We start from the raw sequence: 17,494 nt of genomic DNA on the forward strand, positions 1-17,494 counted from the left end.
GATTTGGGTGTAATTGGATGCAGTTTGGCATATTTGTTTGGTCAAGTAATTAGTTGGTAAGCATAGAATTGAATGTAATTGGAGGGGCCTAATTACACTCTCCAATTTTCAAGGGGAGGTGAGAATTGATAGTAATTACACTATGTAATTACAAGGTTGCCTTTTAGTTTCTTTCTTTTTTGTTTTTATTTTAATTTATTTTTTAAAAACTTTTTATTTCTATTATTTTATTTTTATTTTTTAATTTCTTTTGAAATTTTAAAATATATTTTTCTTTGTACATTATTTATCTTTTATTTCTCTATCTTTACTTCTTGTGATTCCATGTAATTGTTTATATTTTATTTTTTATTTATTTTATTATTCTATTTTTTGAAACTATACCTCCTAATATTAAAAATAATGAGTCATTAATAAACCGGGCATATAATGAATGATGCAATTAAAGTGAATTTCGTTGTTGAATGTGGTTATAAACTTATTATGTTTCCTAATCTTAAGTTGTAGTGGAACTTACTATTATTATGTTGGAATTTGACATATGCTAAACAATTTTTTAAAAAATTTTGAAATTGTGTTGTATTCATGGATCCAATTTACTTGTTTTAGTAGTATTGACTCACATTGCATGTTGTTCATTTTTTAGTTAGAATTGATAGATTAGTTTTGTCAAATATTTGAATGATGTTATGACTATTTATAAATATTAGTTTATTTTATCAATTATGAATTCCATGATGTTCTTACAAAACGTATATTTTAAGTTTTTGTAATTACAAAACATATATTTTTAGTTTTTGTAAGTATCTAAATTAAATATTATTAATTTGGAATATATATATATATATAAATTATTTTTACAATATTAGTTATAAATATATGATTACTAATTAATGTATATTCACGAAAAAATATACATCTTAAATACCAAATATAATAGCATTTATACTTATAAAAATTTATAGGCATATATTTATTATATTAACTTTTAAGTTTTGATAATTAATTCATTTAAAATTTAATCTAATTGTGTAATTACACTTGTTCAACCAAACATTAAACTTGTAATTAAACTGTAACTATACTATGAAAAACAAACAAGTTATCGTAATTATATAATTACTAAGCTGTATAATTACTGCCCTAGTAATTACAAACATACCATTAACCGGTTGTCTTTTTTCCTAGAAGGCTAGAAAACGCTTTTGAGACAATAAGTCGGTCCAAAAGTGAAAGGTGCATAGTGGCCATCCCAATCGTGCAATAAAATTCAACTTTAAGCCTCTTTTTTTTAATTTTATTTTGTGTAACCAAAACCGTGTATAAACTCCAAAGCACCTGCCACCTTGAAATTTTGGTGGAGGCTTGTCTTGCTAATTGCTATTGCTCTTTCTCCTCCCTATTTCCAGGAAACTTCACACCACACCCCCACCCCCCTTTTTTATTTTTGCCCTTTTCCCTTTTATCACCTCTTCTTGGTGCAAGTTTTGATTAAATTATCTGAATCTAAGTGTTCCTTCCATTTTCTTACCCCAAAAAGAAAAAGTTTCGTCTTTGAGGAATTTCAGCCAAAGGGGTACAAGAATTTATTGGAATTTCATTTTATTAAGTCTGACATAATATAATGGATTCAGATTCTTGGACTCGTCTATTTACTTCTTCAAGGCGTTACCAATCTCGATCAGGTCAGTATTATGTTACTATTTATCTTCTTTTTAGGCTTACCCATAAACGATGCAGGTGGATAGATTACAACTTTTATAACCCCACCCAAACCCACAAATGATTTTGGCTTTTTTTCTGAGATGGGGTTAAGTGGAATATGTTTCTTTGCACGAAAAATGATGAAATTTACATTTGCATTTGCTTTTTATCTCTATTGGTTTCCTTGCCTAGAAATGAGCCAGATATGAAACTTACAATTTTTTTTGTCGAGCTGGGTTTTTGTTGAGTACCAGAAAATGAAGAAATTTACATTTTCTTATGCGGGTTTTGCTTATTTTCTGTAGAAATAATGTAATTAGAAATTGTTGTTTATAGGTTTTCGTTGCTCGGAAGTCAACCTGGTGTAAAGATTACAACCTTTTGTTTTTCCAGCTTTTTCGTTTAATGACCTGAGGTTTAGTGAATAGGTTTCTCTACCTGAAAAGCATGGAAGAATTTACGATTGCATTTTTGATTTTTTTCCTCATTAGTGATGTTGTTTAGAATGTAAGTAGAATTTATTGTTGCGCAAAAAATGAAGTAGGTGTGAAGAATACAAATATATGTTTTTCCACCTTTTTGTTTATAACTTTTTTGCTCTAGTGGGTTGCTCTAGTGGTAAGCACTCTCCACTTCCAACCAAGAGGTTGTGAGTTCGAGTCACCCCAAGAGCAAGGTGGGGAATTCTTGGAAGGAGGGAGCCGAGGGTCTATCGGAAACAACCTCTCTAACCCAGGGTAGGGGTAAGGTCTGCTTACACACTACCCTCCCCAAACTCCACTATTGAGACTATACTGGGTTGTTGTTGTTGTTGTTTAAACTTTTTTGGTGTGTTTTGCAGATATCTATAACATAGGAGAGGAGTATGATGGTGAAGAGGAGTCGAGGCCAGAGTTTCTGTGTCCTTTCTGTGCTGAGGATTTTGATATTGTTGGCCTCTGTTGTCATATCGATGAAGAGCATTCTATTGAGGCTAAGAATGGGGTACGGTATCTCTACTACTAGCACTTCTTTACCCATTTGTTTTCATTGACTTAGCAAATGTAGGTTTTGCGTAAGTTTTTAAAACCAGGGTGACTGTCACAGAACCTTCTAATTTGCCGTTAGACTTCTTTACATTGACCTTATTCAGGACAGGAGTTGGTTTCTTTCGTCTTATCAAAAAAAGGAAATGATTTCTTTTCTTTTTATTTCTTTCTATTCTTCCTTGGTGAACCCAATAGGTTTGTGAAGATAAGTATTGGCGATCTAAAATGGAGGCTTTCATTTCTTGAAATAATTCTTTACCATTAACTGTGTATATGTCTATGGAGGCTTGGACTTCAGAATTCAAATCAGTGAATCACACTGGTTGTTTGAAGCTTTGAACTTCAAATTTCAAAGTAATGAATTGATTTGTTTTCTGTTTTCCTTATCTATGTGTCAGAAAAAACATAGTTTCTTTTTTTCCCTCTCCTGCAAAATATGGAGATACAGGAGTTTTTAATTCATGAACCACATTAAATTAAGCAATATAGATAAAATATCAGAAGCATTATGTGCAATTAACACTGGTGCTACATTGCACAGTGGTTTTGGCTGATCACCTGCTCCCCTCGCTCCTCTTTAAAGATAGAATGCTATAACATCTGGATGGCTCAACCATGAAAACTGAGTGACGAGAATCTATCTTCACAGACTTGTGAAGGTAACCCTTAAATTGATCAAGCTTCTAGTCACTGGAGAACGCCCCAAACCGGAAAAAAAAAGGAGTTCTTCATGCAGTGATCTTTATTTCAAATATGAGCAGCTAATTTTTATTCATTCTAGTATTGTGATGTTTCAAGGGTCTTGGCTTATTTCTTCCCCCACCTCCCTCTTCTTCTGCTCGAGGGTTAGACATACTACCTTTTTTTATTGAGAAAAAAGGTATAACAAATGGGCTTTCTACGACTCCTTTCTGAAGAGCTTCCAGTTTGGGGTAATATTGAATGACTGGAAAGTTTAACCTTTTGCATTTCTGACTTGTTGCAATAGTTTGAGTGCCAGTAAACATTGAAATGAAAGTGCTAGATTTTGGGGATTAGGGCCTAAGTTAAGGGATATTGATGGGTTAGCTAATGACTCTTGCTTTACATCTTACATTCGTCTCAGCTTGATGAAGATTAATTATTAACAAGGTAACACCTTTTTTTCCAACCAAGGGAACTGAAACATTTAAACCAGAAAAAAGACCTTGGAGGCTTATTTCATAAAAGGGAAGGCAAGTGAAGCCATATCTTTTCACTAGGCTTATTTAATTCTATCTTGTTTCTTTCCTTGACAAAAGTGAAACAGAAGCCAGTGGTGGAACTAGGAATTTATATAATGGGATTCAAAAAAAAGTACTGGACTGTCATAGTTGGGATTTGAACTCGTGACCTAAAGCAATTTTTGAACCCCTTCACCGCAAATAATAGAGTTTCCCCTTATGTCAAGGGATTCAATAGTTTATATATTTTACCAAAAAGTTTTTATTGTTATCCTATTTGCACAGTATAATGTTTCAGCCAAGGGGATTCAATTGAATCCCCTTCCCTCTTACTAGCCTGCCCCGCAGAATTTCATCTTTCTCTCTCTCTCTCTCTCTCTCTCTCTCTCTCTCTCTCTCTCTCTCTCTCTCTCTCTCTCTCTCTCTAGAGGTGGCAGTTATGTTAAGAGGAGGAACGAGGAGGCTGTAGCCTATAGGAGAAAATTTACTCATTTGTGGGCATCTATGTAGTTTACCCCATTTGCCCTCATGTCGAGATTAAAGGAAAAAAGGTAAATTTGGAATAATGCCCTGTTTGAATGTCCCCTTTTACTCCTTTAGTCAGCTTTAGCTGCTTCTTTTTTTAAAAATATTTTTTTATCTTTGTTTTCTTTTTATGAATAATTTGTGGTAGCTTTACTACTCTTTGTCGGTTCCTCGGTTCTCCACTCTTTGTCGGTTCCTCAGTTCTCCACTCTTTGTCGGTTCCTCAGTTCTCCAGGTACTGAAATGGCTTGTCATCTCTAAGTTATTTGATGGAGTTTTAACTTAAAATCTATTTTTCTGAATTTGGTTTCCAGATCATGTTAATAAATTTTCCAAAACTATAAGAGTCAGCTAATTAAAAAGTGCTGTCTCATCTGCTGGCTATAGAATTGAAAAAACTGTGTACTTCAACTAACCAGAAAAAAAAAGGGCAGCCCAGTGTACTAAGCCCCCACTATGCGCGGGGTCCGGGGAAGGGCCGGACCACAAGCGTCTATTGTCCGCAGCCTTACCCTGCGTACAATAACCAGAAAATGAAAAAAAAAAAATACTTTAGTTACTTAAGTGAGCAGCGACTTAAGGTGTTCTAGGGCTCACTCCGCAAAGAACGCATAGTGTGTTTGTGTGTCTGTGGTTCAGGGCTCGACGAAGTTACTTATTTGGATAGTCATCTATGATAAGCGGCTTTCATAAAAAAAAAAAAAGAAAAAAAAAACTGAATAGCGTCTGTTAAAATTTGAGAAGAAGCTACCTAATTTTTGAGTGGCTTTTAAAGAGCTTCTAAATGTATAACCAATTCTTCAACAGTGCTCCAACCTGCCAAATAGCAAAGTAACTATATCTTTTTTACAGTTCTTTTTTTGGGTAAATAACCAAAAGGCAAGTGTGGTTTAACGACTTCTTTTAAAAAGTTGCTCAATTCAAACAATAGCTCCTGTATGGAAGGGATTGTTTCTGAAAATTTCAATCACACAAAATACTTTCAGAACAATATTTTTTTAAGAAACAAAATAATGTTTAGTTGCATGATTATTACCTTCTGTGTTGACAAAATTTAATTAAGGCTTCATTAACCTGAGAATAAGATAATAAGCTTAGAACTAGAAATGAGATTTTATTACACGGGCTAGAGTCAGGTAGAGACTAAAGTGGTTCGGACAAAAAAAAAAATTTTGATGATTATAATATGTAGATCTCCCCATGATTATATAACTTTATTCTGCTATTTCTGAATAAAATCTAGATAGCTAAACACTATTTGCTAATTGCTACTAGCTTGTCAGTTTCATCTCTGGCTAGTGGTCAGGGTTCTGTTAAAGAGCACAAAGTGATCTCTAGCACTTTGTCAGGCTTTCTTGTGATGTTAGATAACATGTCTTTATATGCAGATATGTCCGGTTTGTGCAAAAAGGGTTGGAATGGATTTGGTTGGTCATATTACTCAGCAACATGGAAATATTTTAAAGGTATCTTTTTGGTTATCTTTCATTATTGATTTTCATGAGTTTCGGACTTGAAACCTCTCTTCGGTTTGCTTCAGTATCAAATGTGCAGCATATCAGAATTCTTTGATTTAAACCGTATTTGAGTGTGTCAGTTTTGTCTTAGTTCTACCGCTGGAACCATTTGCATAGTATTTATCGTTGGCTGCATTACAGGTACAGCGCAGGAGAAGATTTCGAAGGGGTGGTACTTCGGCTCTCTCTATTTTAAGAAGAGAGCTAAGGGAAGGAAATCTGCAATCCATCCTTGGGGGGTCCTCTCGTTTGATTTCTTCCTCCACTACAGATCCCGATCCCTTGTTATCTTCGTTCATTCACAATACACCTTTGGCTAATGAAATTCCTGATGTTCAACCTTTATCTTGTACTAAGCTAAGTTCAAAACAAGAAAGCACTCTTGAAAACTCCTCCGAAAGGTAATGCGTGATTACTTCTGTTTGTGTTTTTTTATCTCTCTCAACTGCCTATGATTATGTGTATTACACTAGTTCCCCGGAGGTTTTATATTCATGTGTCTTTGATTGCATGTCTGTCTGCTAACTGGATTAAACCTTTTGTTTAGTGATTGAGTTGTTGAATATTTTTTTATCTGGATAGCCTCTTGCGTTTTTGCTTATTATCAAGTTAAACATGCGAAACTGATGAGCTGTTACAAAATATATACCTCATCTATGTCATTTGTATGTTAATAGTTTCATTTGCCAATAGGGGTAACTACTCCTGCTGAAACTTGAGAAAGGTAAGGTAGGGACTAGTGATGACTGTCTATGAAGCTGTGGTCATTTGATTGTGCGAGGCTTTTCTGTTGACATATAAATCATTGTTTCCCTCTTCTTTTTTTTTTTTTGATGAGCACATCGTTCATCTTTCATGGATCTCGATACGAAGAGCTAACATATTAAAAGAAATGACACGTTATCAGAGGCTTAGGGGTGGATTGTGGGCTGTAAAAGCTGCTCATCATCAAGATACATGGCATTGAGTTTCTTATTATTGATTTTGTTGTTCTTGTTGAACAGAAATGTTCAGCCACCTCCATTATCTGACAAAGACCAGGAGGAGAAGGCCAGGAGAAGTGAGTTTGTGCAAGGGCTGCTGCTGTCCACCTTTCTTGAAGAAGACTTCTAAGCAAGAAGAGAATAATGTAGCTTGGATAGAGAAAAGAAAGGGGATGCTGCCATTCTGTGTAGTAGCTAGGGCAAGAGGGAACTCTTAAAAGTCCTACTTATGTGTATATTAATTAAAGACTACGTTCGTTTCCCATCTTCAATGTAGGCCATATGCTAATATATTTCTAAGTTAATTGTGTAAAGCAACAAGAGATATATGACTATATAGCTAGTTTCACTAAAATTATCAAGCGGTGAAGCAGCTAGCGCCGCACTATGGCTGCTGCTTTTCATCCATTAGCAGTAGAATTTGCCTTCGCCTACACTGCTGGTTACCACCAATAGGCAAAAGCCCTGTATTGGGAAACAAATTTAGGAAGAGGTTGGACAGTCTGAATTTTGAGGGTGGTGTATTAGCCCCAAAACAGAATTTCCTGGCATAAGGTTCTTGAAGAGGCTTTTATTGACCGCCAACAATATTTGTTACTGGCTTAGAAGGGTTGACGTGGAACAATGAAATATGACAATAGTTTTTAATAGGCGTTGATAGTCTTTTTGTAGACGTTACTTGCATCACATATGTAACAGGGGCGGATGCAAATGGGAGGGGTGGGTTCGCGTATACCCATCCTCCTCTCCCTAAATCATGCATAGCAGCTCTAATACTTAAATTAACACGGGTGAACTCAAGCTCAAGTGAGCATTTTAGTACATTGGTAAGGAGGTGCACCTTTCTGCCTTAAGGGTAATTTTCTTAAGGTTTTTTTTTTAGCAAATATATCACTAGGTACGCTGCCTAGTTGCTAATATGTAGATAAAATAATCCCAAAATGGGTCCAAGGTTTACAATTTGTCCAAACAAAAATAAAACAATACATCTACAACTAGCTATTACACAAGCAGCTCTAAAAATCACTAACAAGCTAGCTATTACAATGAATGAGAAGGTAGATTGCCATAAGAAGATGGTGTGAGTCCACGAGCCAAGTGCAAAGACCTCATAGTAGCACCTCTAATGCCCTCATTGGTTTTGCATTCCAAAGGACAAGGCAAATATGAATTTCCAACTAATACACCATACCTGACCCCAAGAGTTTGATTCTCTTGATTCTTTTTTGAAAGATATGGAGTTCCTGTATGTTACTGAACAAGATAGTACCAATGTAGTCCAAGACAGCCTGAATTGTACTCCAATAAGGTACTTGTAATAGTATAATACCAAACATAAGTTGCCTGCCTGACATTACCATCACATACACTGCCCCACCACCTCCGGATTGAGCATGCAACCATGCTGATACCACTAGACAGTGGCATGGTAGCGTACCGTCTCAATCAGATCTAACCAGGCATCAATAACCTGCATTTGTAAACCTTGACTTTTAAGGGTATGACTAAGGGTATTTTTTTTGGTACCTTACCGGTACCTCTACCGGTTCTAAGGGTGCAGTACCGGTGCTTAAGGGTAATTTTAAATTAAAATTTTTAAAAAATTAAATATAAATACAAACAAGCTTTAATGGATGAAAAAGATTCAAGGTTGTGAAGTGCCTTTATTTTATTTTATTCAATGTAAACATTAGATTTCTAATACAAGTTACAAGTATTTATTTGTATTTCAACACTTGTAAAAATAAAATTACATATTTCTTTTGAATGATTTGATTTTCAATAACTTTTCGTGGTTCTTCGGTTGGAACTGGTAGCACTTGTTTGTCTGTGTCCCCGCCATCTCTGGTAGATACTATTTCATTATATGCATCGTCGTCTTCTTGAATTATTTCTGGAAGGCCAAAGTTTCTTCTCTTCGCTTTAGTCCAATCTCTGAATAAAATGATAGTCTCCAAGGTGTCTTGTGTCAATGAATGTTTGTGGTCTCCAAGTTGAAATCGTGTTGCACTGAAAGCTCTTTCGGAAGCTACTGATGAAGCTTGAATAGTTAGCACACCTCGGGTCATTCTTGAAAGAATCGGAAATGATCGTTGGTTCATTCTTCAATATTTTAGCAAGTCTTCATTCCCTTCATCATCGCAAATATCAATAATTCCTGCAAGTAAATAAACATCAAACTCGTTAATTTGTGAAGATTGCAATTGACTAATCATTTGCCGAATAGCACCAAAAGGTCTATTTATAATAGTTTTTTTAAGAGGTTGAGATGATGAAGAAGTAGAGGCACCACTAGTTGGTGCAATAGAGTTCATTTGTCTTTGGTAATAGTCATACACAACTTTAGCATTTTGTTGAATACTAGCCAAACAGGTAGAAAGAGTTGGTGTTTGAGTTGGTTCTTTTTCTAAATTAAAGTAAATTGTTTCAACAAGTATCTTTGCACCAATAACTTTGATTTCAGGATGTAAAACAGCAACAGTAATATAAATAACAGTAATAGGAAAAAAAAAAATTTAAAATTTTTCAACCATTATTTTAATAGTATCTTTATAATCTTCTTTTTGTTTATACTCAAAAAATAACATCGGAATTCCAGTTATATATATTAACATACTAGAAATAGTTGGATATAATAACCCAGAAAATTCTTTAGTAGTATAAAAAAGTTTTTCTAAAAAATGAATAAGATGAAAAGTGGTATCCCAATCATCATCTATTATGATATGAACAGATTGAACATAGGAATTAAACATGTTGGTACTAGGCAATCGATATTCATAAGCAACATACAACATATCGTATACTGAATTCCATCTAGTTGCAACTTCTTTAGGAATTTTTTTAAAGGGTAATTCACAAGATTCATAATGCATCTTAAATTCTCTACGTCTAGCAGGTATCTGAGAATGAAAAATATAACCAACTGCAAATCTAATTTTGTCAAGAGTAGTGCCAAATAAAGTAAGTCCATCTTGAACAACTTAGTTATAAATAAGATATGCACATCTAATATGAAATAAATCCGCAAAAGGTAGAGTTAATCTAGTTTTCAAAACACCAATAGCATAAGTGTTACTAGAAGCATTATCTAAAGTAATAATAATAATTTTGTTAGAAAGTCCACAAAAATCACAAATTTCTTTAATTTGTTTAGAAATAAAAATACCAGTGTGTCGATCTTCAACAAATTTATAACCAAAACGGCCAGATTTTAAATAAATAAATAAAAAGTTTGGGTACCAGTACGGTACCTTAAGGGTACTTACGGTACCGGTATTAAGGATACTATTTCGGGTACCCTACCTTTATTCATACCCTTCACCCAAATCCCTCACCCTACCCCCCAACCGGAGCGGTACAGTCTGGTACCGATACCGGTACTTAAGAGTACGGGTACCGGTATTATCCTACCCTTAGACAACCCTACTTTTAGTCGGGGATTCGATCCCCCTACTCTTTCTTCTTTTAAATTATATTGTAATTAATAAGTAGGTTTAAATCCTCATGCCCCTACCATTTTTTTCTAATTAAACATACTTTTTTGTTTCCTTTTTATTGGTTACACATTTTATTTTTATTTTTATCCTTCTCTTTTTAGTCTTTATTTTGACTTTTAAAATTTCTAAACCAAAAATATCTCTTAGAGACCGTCACGAAAACTCGGGTCTCTGACGCTCATGGTACACCTATGCTCTTGAAATTCTAGTTACGCCTCTAATACGTAACCCTTTTATCACGTACGTAAGCGTCATTTAATCACATGCGATAAGATCATACACACCATGACTATTCCACTTGAGTTATAATAGACCCGGACCATGCTATTCGATAATATTGAAAAAAGACAGTGTAAGCAAACAACTAGTATGGACAGCTTAGCCATGTCCTACGTAGATTTTGAGATGTATTAACCCGTAAATGGTGATAATATAATAGTTGAAGGCACTAAAAGGAAATACGGGCCAAATTAAAAATAAGAATTAATACACACCTAGTTGGTTATTTCTAAAGACTCGATCTATAGGAATTATAGTTAGGAAAAAAAAGTATATGCAGTAATAACTTTTAGGTATGTATGTTGAAATTTAAAGAATTTATTAACTTGTTTACAATTGTTAGGAAAGGAGGCAGATTAGTCGGTATTTGAAATGAAATGGATCCGGAAGCAGAATCGCATAGAAGATTCACATAGCTAGCTGATTATGACTGACTTGAGATAGAGGCATGGTTAATCAAGTGAAGACACATCAGTGTCTCGAAAAGGTGGTGAATCTTTATCAGCAATCGAAGCAGTAGGAGTGAAGTAGAAAACTCTAAAGAGACTTTGAAAACACAGCTATAAACAAAGTCACATACTGTAAGGTGATATTATACTAGAGGTATTACAGACCATTCATTTGTACACGATATACATAAAATCAGCCTTTAAAATCAACATTAATTTGTGGTCACCACAGTAAACTCAGATAGAACTAGCTTGACAAAGCTGACTGTTATCAGAACATCATTTCCAGGAACTCACTGTTGACTGTGGAAGCTCCAATGTATGTAAGGTGCTATAGGAAACAGTAAAGATGCTACCTTCATTGTCACTCTTGACCCTACTGCAAACCTTACCACTCATCCATCTTCAGTAACTAATAAAAGTACAAAAGCTTGTATTGCATAAACAAGGCTACTTCCAAGTCTAGTTTTGCTATACCCAGTGACCAGCTCGTACGAGCATATCGGGATGTTATGCTTAAAAGAAAATAAGACGGGCTTCACCTCCGATATGAGTTATGTGACACAAAAAAACTGTAGTCAGGGTGATTAACTTGCAAAAGCCGGAGCCAATTGTCAGCAGCTCGTAACAGAGAGTTGACCTTCTGGCATTCATTAACTCCATCAGGAAACCAGAATGGTACTTGGAACTTGTAGGAGGCCAGCCCAAAGGTTGGGAGAGGTAGCTTGGCAGACGTACCAGTACCAACGATGCCTCTACTAATAGTTGTGCCATGCTGTTGAGGCCAGTCAGTCCTAGAAACTGCAAAAGTTTGAACAATAGATAGTCAGCAACATCAAGAACAAACAACTGGCTCGTTTTGTTTGTGAATTGAGAAGAAATGGATGAATGACTTACCGCCAGCAGGTGTTGAAAGAGAATGGTACGTCAAAAAGCAAGCATCAAGATTTTGCAAAGTTGGTCCTGTGGGTATCCTATATATGGGATACCTTCATAATGGGAAAAGCAGAAGACACATCAGTATTAACAGGTGAGTTTATACACCAAATCTTAGTTCAGTGAAGGCTGAAAGGAGAAAATCTTACCAAGCCACAGAAATCCAACTTGAAGGAGTCAGATCACAGCTCCTATACGTCTTCAGTTCGGAAAATTTAGATGCAAGGCCTGAAATCTGCAGCATTGTGGGGAAAAGATTATAAATGCTATAACACAATAAAATAGAAGACTGACACACTTCTGTTTGAAGATAAAATACTTGCCTTGTCAGCTAAAGGTTCACGACCATATGGTTGATTCCGCTCAAAATATTCAAATATAAGGAGACCGGGAGAGTTCCCTATCTCATTCTCATCGCCTGAATATTCCAAGAAAGGGTCTTTTTTTAGGGAGACATGCTTGATTCCATCAATACTTGAACCAATCATATTCTGCTGATTCCAACTTCCATGAACTTTATTGGCTACCCTTGAAGCTCCAGCTCCATATTCACTACTGTCATCACTACTTGTCTCCCTGAGAGAATCAGAATCACTTTCTTCACCTGGTCTCCTGGAAAAAATTTAAGCCCAAGATTGCTATTTGAAAGAAAATGCAGCTGATCCATACTAGTAATCCACAACCAAATGCACCAACAAATTAAAATGAACTAAGCTTTTAAGGAAACAGAACAGTTACTGTGTATTTCAATGATTGTCTTCTACTTCAACCTAGTTTTCACTTAGTAGGTAAGATGAGCAGCACAACAAAAAATAGAACGTTAATAACCTTGAGACATTTGCTAGATCCATCTTCTTGCACAAAGTAAACTAAATACTTTAAAGCAGTAAAGGCCGAGTCAAATAATCAACAATGGAGTTCAACTTTAAGGACTATACATGCCCGTCAGGCCGATGCCACATTACCCTGTTAAAAGTGTTCACTTGAACAATCTTTTTAGGTCACTCTTTCTGCAATAAATGTCCATAGAAGCTCATAGTTTATTTATGCAAAACCGGAAGCGCTTCAATAGCTAAATTTATAATAAAGAATATGCCTTCCATGACCAACCATAGAAAACTTATATCCTGCAATATTGCAATAGAGGAAGGTGCACGCTTTAACTTCAATTGAGTGGCAGGCCAGGGCCAGGGCCAGAAGGTTTAGATATCCACTTCTAGTTGATCTTGGTCTTTTACATAATAGATAACATTTGAGTTTATAAGAGATAAAAATAAATATAAAAATTGCAGATTAACCAATCCCCATACTAACCAGAAGCTAGGATAAAATCACCATTCTCAAGCGAACATTTAAGAGGACAATTACAATTGAGCCAGAATCAGTAACATCTATTGCATAATGGAGATGCATCTTTCTTCTAAACAACTATAATAAATCGACACAGTATTCTGAAAGCTCTTCAACACTTCTTCCCCCCCCCCCCAAATTGTCCCAAAAGTCACACATGAAGTAGTTCAAAGACCAATATGCATGAATAATTACTATTTTCGTCACATAACAAGCTTACCTCTGCTTGATAGAGGGCCTCGAAGGGTCTACATAAAGTTGAATCCCAGACAAATATGGCACATAATACTGGACAACGCAATCACTCTGATTTAAAACCAGAGGAACTCCTGCCCCATACACACTCCATTCCCCAAAAGACTCCCAAAGATCACCCAAGATGAAGTAGGGCTGCGGATCATTGTCAAGATTTCTCATCCCTTTCATGATTGTCTGCACATATACAAATGCACTGGATTAACTTGAGTATCAGGACATCAAAAGATTCAAACTGATTTTCCACAAACTTCTGCTTTGTTGCATTATGAATAAACCACTAAACAAATGAGGGGATTTGATCTTAATTACACAAAGGCATAGAGCTTAACAAACAGTACTCAAAGGTATAAAGGAAAGCCAACTTAAACTTAAAGAGTTCAATTACCAAGAAATGGCAACAATTGTTGAGCCATTATTCACTTGGATAATTTATGGAAGAAAGAAGAGATTGCAGAAAACCATTGCATTGGACCACCTTATCCATGCAGATGGTTTACACACACACGACACAATCAAGTATCTTAACACAGTCATATTCATGAGCACATGACGCTAGGTTCACTTCGATAAATTTCCTTGACTTAACAATGGTATGTCCACTTCCTGAGAATTTTGGCATGATTATATATGAGTCGAGCTTGAAGAAAGATAAGGATTCATATCGTCGACCCCAACTTTGTTTGGGACTGAGGCGTAGTTGTAGTTGTTATATATTATAGGTAAACTATTTATATATTAGAAGTAAACTATAGTTACCGGCTTTAAATAATACAGTTCTCCTCATTACCATTTTTTCCCATATACAATAGTGTAAAATGTCAATACTTAGTTTAAGCTTAACCCTTCACTTCGACAATATCACAATACAAGCTCTAAAAACATTCACAAACACCTAAAATGCCAGAAACTTTATTTCAAGGCATAGTTTCTTTTTTCCCCAATACCATAAGGATAAAACATATTAATTAATTTCGTGGCTAATAATTGGCAAAAAAAAGAAGTGACCGTCTGCTTAAACATCCTCCCCTAGACAACAATTAATCAATGCACAAAAACGGACACAAAAGATAACTGAAACAATTTAATAAAACACACAATAAAATAAAAAAGAATTAGTATTCCCTGTTAAATTTGATACCTTGGGAAAAAATTGAGCAGGAACTTTAGGAGTGGTATGCTGCAAGAAGCGATCCAAATTGGTCAAATTCTCAACTCTAATCGACGAAAACGACGCCGTTGAGGATGCTCCGTCATCAGACTCGGTTCTACTCTCCGCTTCAATTCTTGACTTGGCTGCTTTCAATTTTTGCTGCTTCCTCATTGCCGGCGGACTATAAAACCGATCATCTCCTACCCGTCTCCGATTTGCAGCCATTTTCTTTTTGCAAAAAATTGAACGGCCCACAAGAGAAAATGGATCCTCAAAGATCCTAAAAGTCAAAGAAGTGGGTTTAGCAGTAGAAAGTTTGAGTCTTTGCTATAAATGGAGTACTGTAATGTATGCAAATATTTTAAAAAAAGTGTATTAGGAAATTGGGTAAAGTTTAGTGCTTTTTATAAAAGGGTTTAAGGGAGATTTTGAGTGATGATTTAGGGTTTTGAAGATAAGAGAGGGTGCTGGGTTTGTTAATGGCGTGGAGGGAGAAGAAGACGCGAAGAGTCGAGGCAGGGGAAAAAAAGGTTGAAAAGGAAGGTCCACCTTTAGATCCATGGACCATGCTCCAGATAATTCGAGAATAAAGAATATGTACTAATTAATTTACACAAATTACCAATTATAACAAAAATGTTACTACTTCTGTCCCATGTTATGTGATCAGTACATTTTAACTAGGTATGAGTTTAAAAAAGAAAAATAAGACTTTTAAGATTCATGAATTAAAACAAGTCATAAAATATGTGTAGCTATAAATCATCTTATTAAAAATAAAATAAGAAGTTAATTTAACAATTTGATAGTATTTAGAAATTAAATTTTTAAACCACCCACCACAGGTAATAATGTAACGACCCGAACGTTCGTTTTATGTAATTGAGCCTCGTTTTCCCTGTTTGATGTCCCCGTGTGTATATTTGATATTTGATGATTTACGGGGATGGTGGGATAGGTTTCGTACTTAAAAGTTAAAAGCATAACTGTTAAAGTGATTTTTAGGTTAGACAAGAATCATCAAATACGTAAATTTTAAATTTAGTTTGAATTATTATAAGAAAGATATAAACAAATTATAGATTCTACAGGAAATAGTTTCCTTTCTTTTCTACAAATAAAAAACAATTCCTTCTTCCTAAATAAATCAACTATTAAAAATTTCTTCTGCTTTTCCATTTCATCTTGTTGTAAAACAGAGAAGGAAAGGTTTTTAGAGTGAAGGAAATAGAATATAAATTGTTCTTGTTTTTAAAATTTTTATATAAAAGATAAAAACATTCTTACAACGATATCACAGGTATAATTTTTTCAAAAAAATGAAAAAAATTGTAATTTTTTAAATAAATGACAAAAATATTCTTAAATTAACATCACATGTATAATTTGTATCAAACTGGCAAATGATGAAAATATAAATATGAATAAGCATAAATTTTAGAATAAATTATGATAAATGAGTTTTTTATAATAATATTTTTGAAGTATTTTTATTTTGTAAGAGGCTAATATGGTTTTACATTGATAATATTTTACATATCCATGTGATTATCTGAATTTTAGTGCGAAAAAGTAGTATTATTGAAAAAACATGTCTTAAATAAAAAAATATATATCTAGGTGAGACATACCATAAAAACAACTTCTGTAAAAATGTAAAATATAATATTTAACTAAAAACGTTAACTGTTTGGTTATTTAGATCCCACCTAATAAGTTGAAAAATAGGGGGCATTAGGTCCAAAACATAAACCATTGTAGCCCATAAATGGTCCTTTTATTAACAGTAATTATTAAACATATCTAAAATGATTTTTTCGTTCTTATACAATATTTGAAACTTATTTATCAAAATTATTCTAATTTTATATATTACCCGTCCTAAACAAGGATTACTTACAAATTATATACATTCCACCTTAAAAGGCTCTCAATCCATTATTAGTGCCTTCAATCAAGGGATTTAGTTACACCCTTTTCCTTTTTTTCTCTCATCTCTCCCCTCTTCTCTCAAGATCGAACTTATATTTAGGGATTTCTGTTTGATAATTGTTTCGTGATACATTCGCCAAAGCCATGAGATACTGCTGAAGTTGCCATCTTTCTTTTTTTGGGTCTTGGTTTTATGTTTTGGCGGTTTTTTTAAAATCAAATGTCTCCTTTTATTAAAACTAGGCAGAGAATAAAGTTGAGGGGTTAAAGCCCTTGGTTACATCTCAGAGATTATCAAAGTAATCTCTATCTCCTTTAATTGTCCATACCTATCAACGTGTAAACAAATGAAAGAAAGCTTTAGCTAAACACTCATGATGGCTCGAACTGAATCTCCCTCGCCTTCAATTGTCTTATTTTGAATGAGGTCATCTCCCACCTATCCAGGTGAGCGAGACCTCTAGCCAGCCGTGGAAGTCTTTCATACATTGTGTAGGCGATATGATGCTTTTGGCGGTTCATATGTTCGATAAAATCATTAAGTACAATTTTATGCTACCCAGTTAATTTCTCACACCAGATTCAAATCTCACATAAAACTCAGTTTCTCCGAAGTGCGACGATGACGTTTTTAATGTGAAACTCGAAATTTCTTCACTCAAATCATTAACTTCCCATAAA

At 34.6% G+C, this 17,494-nt stretch overlaps 2 protein-coding genes across 3 annotated transcripts; one reads left to right on the forward strand and one right to left on the reverse strand.

Moving 5' to 3' along the window:
- The first annotated feature begins 1,353 nt into the window (after nt 1-1,353).
- On the forward strand, nt 1,354-7,314 carry LOC107760932 (protein DEHYDRATION-INDUCED 19 homolog 4-like). The gene is made up of 5 exons (XM_075229543.1): nt 1,354-1,685; nt 2,546-2,688; nt 5,848-5,925; nt 6,118-6,377; nt 6,981-7,314. Exons 1-5 carry the CDS (start codon nt 1,625-1,627, stop codon nt 7,087-7,089), a joined length of 651 nt encoding a protein of 216 aa, XP_075085644.1. The 5' UTR covers nt 1,354-1,624; the 3' UTR covers nt 7,090-7,314.
- Nucleotides 7,315-11,261: 3,947 nt separating this feature from the next.
- On the reverse strand, nt 11,262-15,372 carry LOC107760933 (uncharacterized). 2 transcript variants are annotated; one of them, XM_075229544.1, is made up of 6 exons: nt 14,870-15,372; nt 13,694-13,905; nt 12,447-12,735; nt 12,273-12,358; nt 12,085-12,176; nt 11,262-11,988 (listed from the first exon to the last, which is right to left on the reverse strand). In XM_075229544.1, the coding sequence occupies exons 1-6, from the start codon at nt 15,104-15,106 to the stop codon at nt 11,726-11,728; spliced, it is 1,179 nt and encodes a 392-aa protein (XP_075085645.1). In that variant the 5' UTR covers nt 15,107-15,372; the 3' UTR covers nt 11,262-11,725. The 2 variants fall into 2 exon arrangements, with proteins under 2 accessions (XP_075085645.1, XP_075085646.1); XM_075229545.1 differs by having other exon boundaries at nt 12,447-12,699; nt 14,870-15,368.
- Nucleotides 15,373-17,494: the final 2,122 nt, after the last annotated feature.

Source organism: Nicotiana tabacum, chromosome 14 (genome assembly GCF_000715075.1).
Source record: "Nicotiana tabacum cultivar K326 chromosome 14, ASM71507v2, whole genome shotgun sequence".
Classification (NCBI taxonomy): Eukaryota; Viridiplantae; Streptophyta; class Magnoliopsida; order Solanales; family Solanaceae; genus Nicotiana; species Nicotiana tabacum.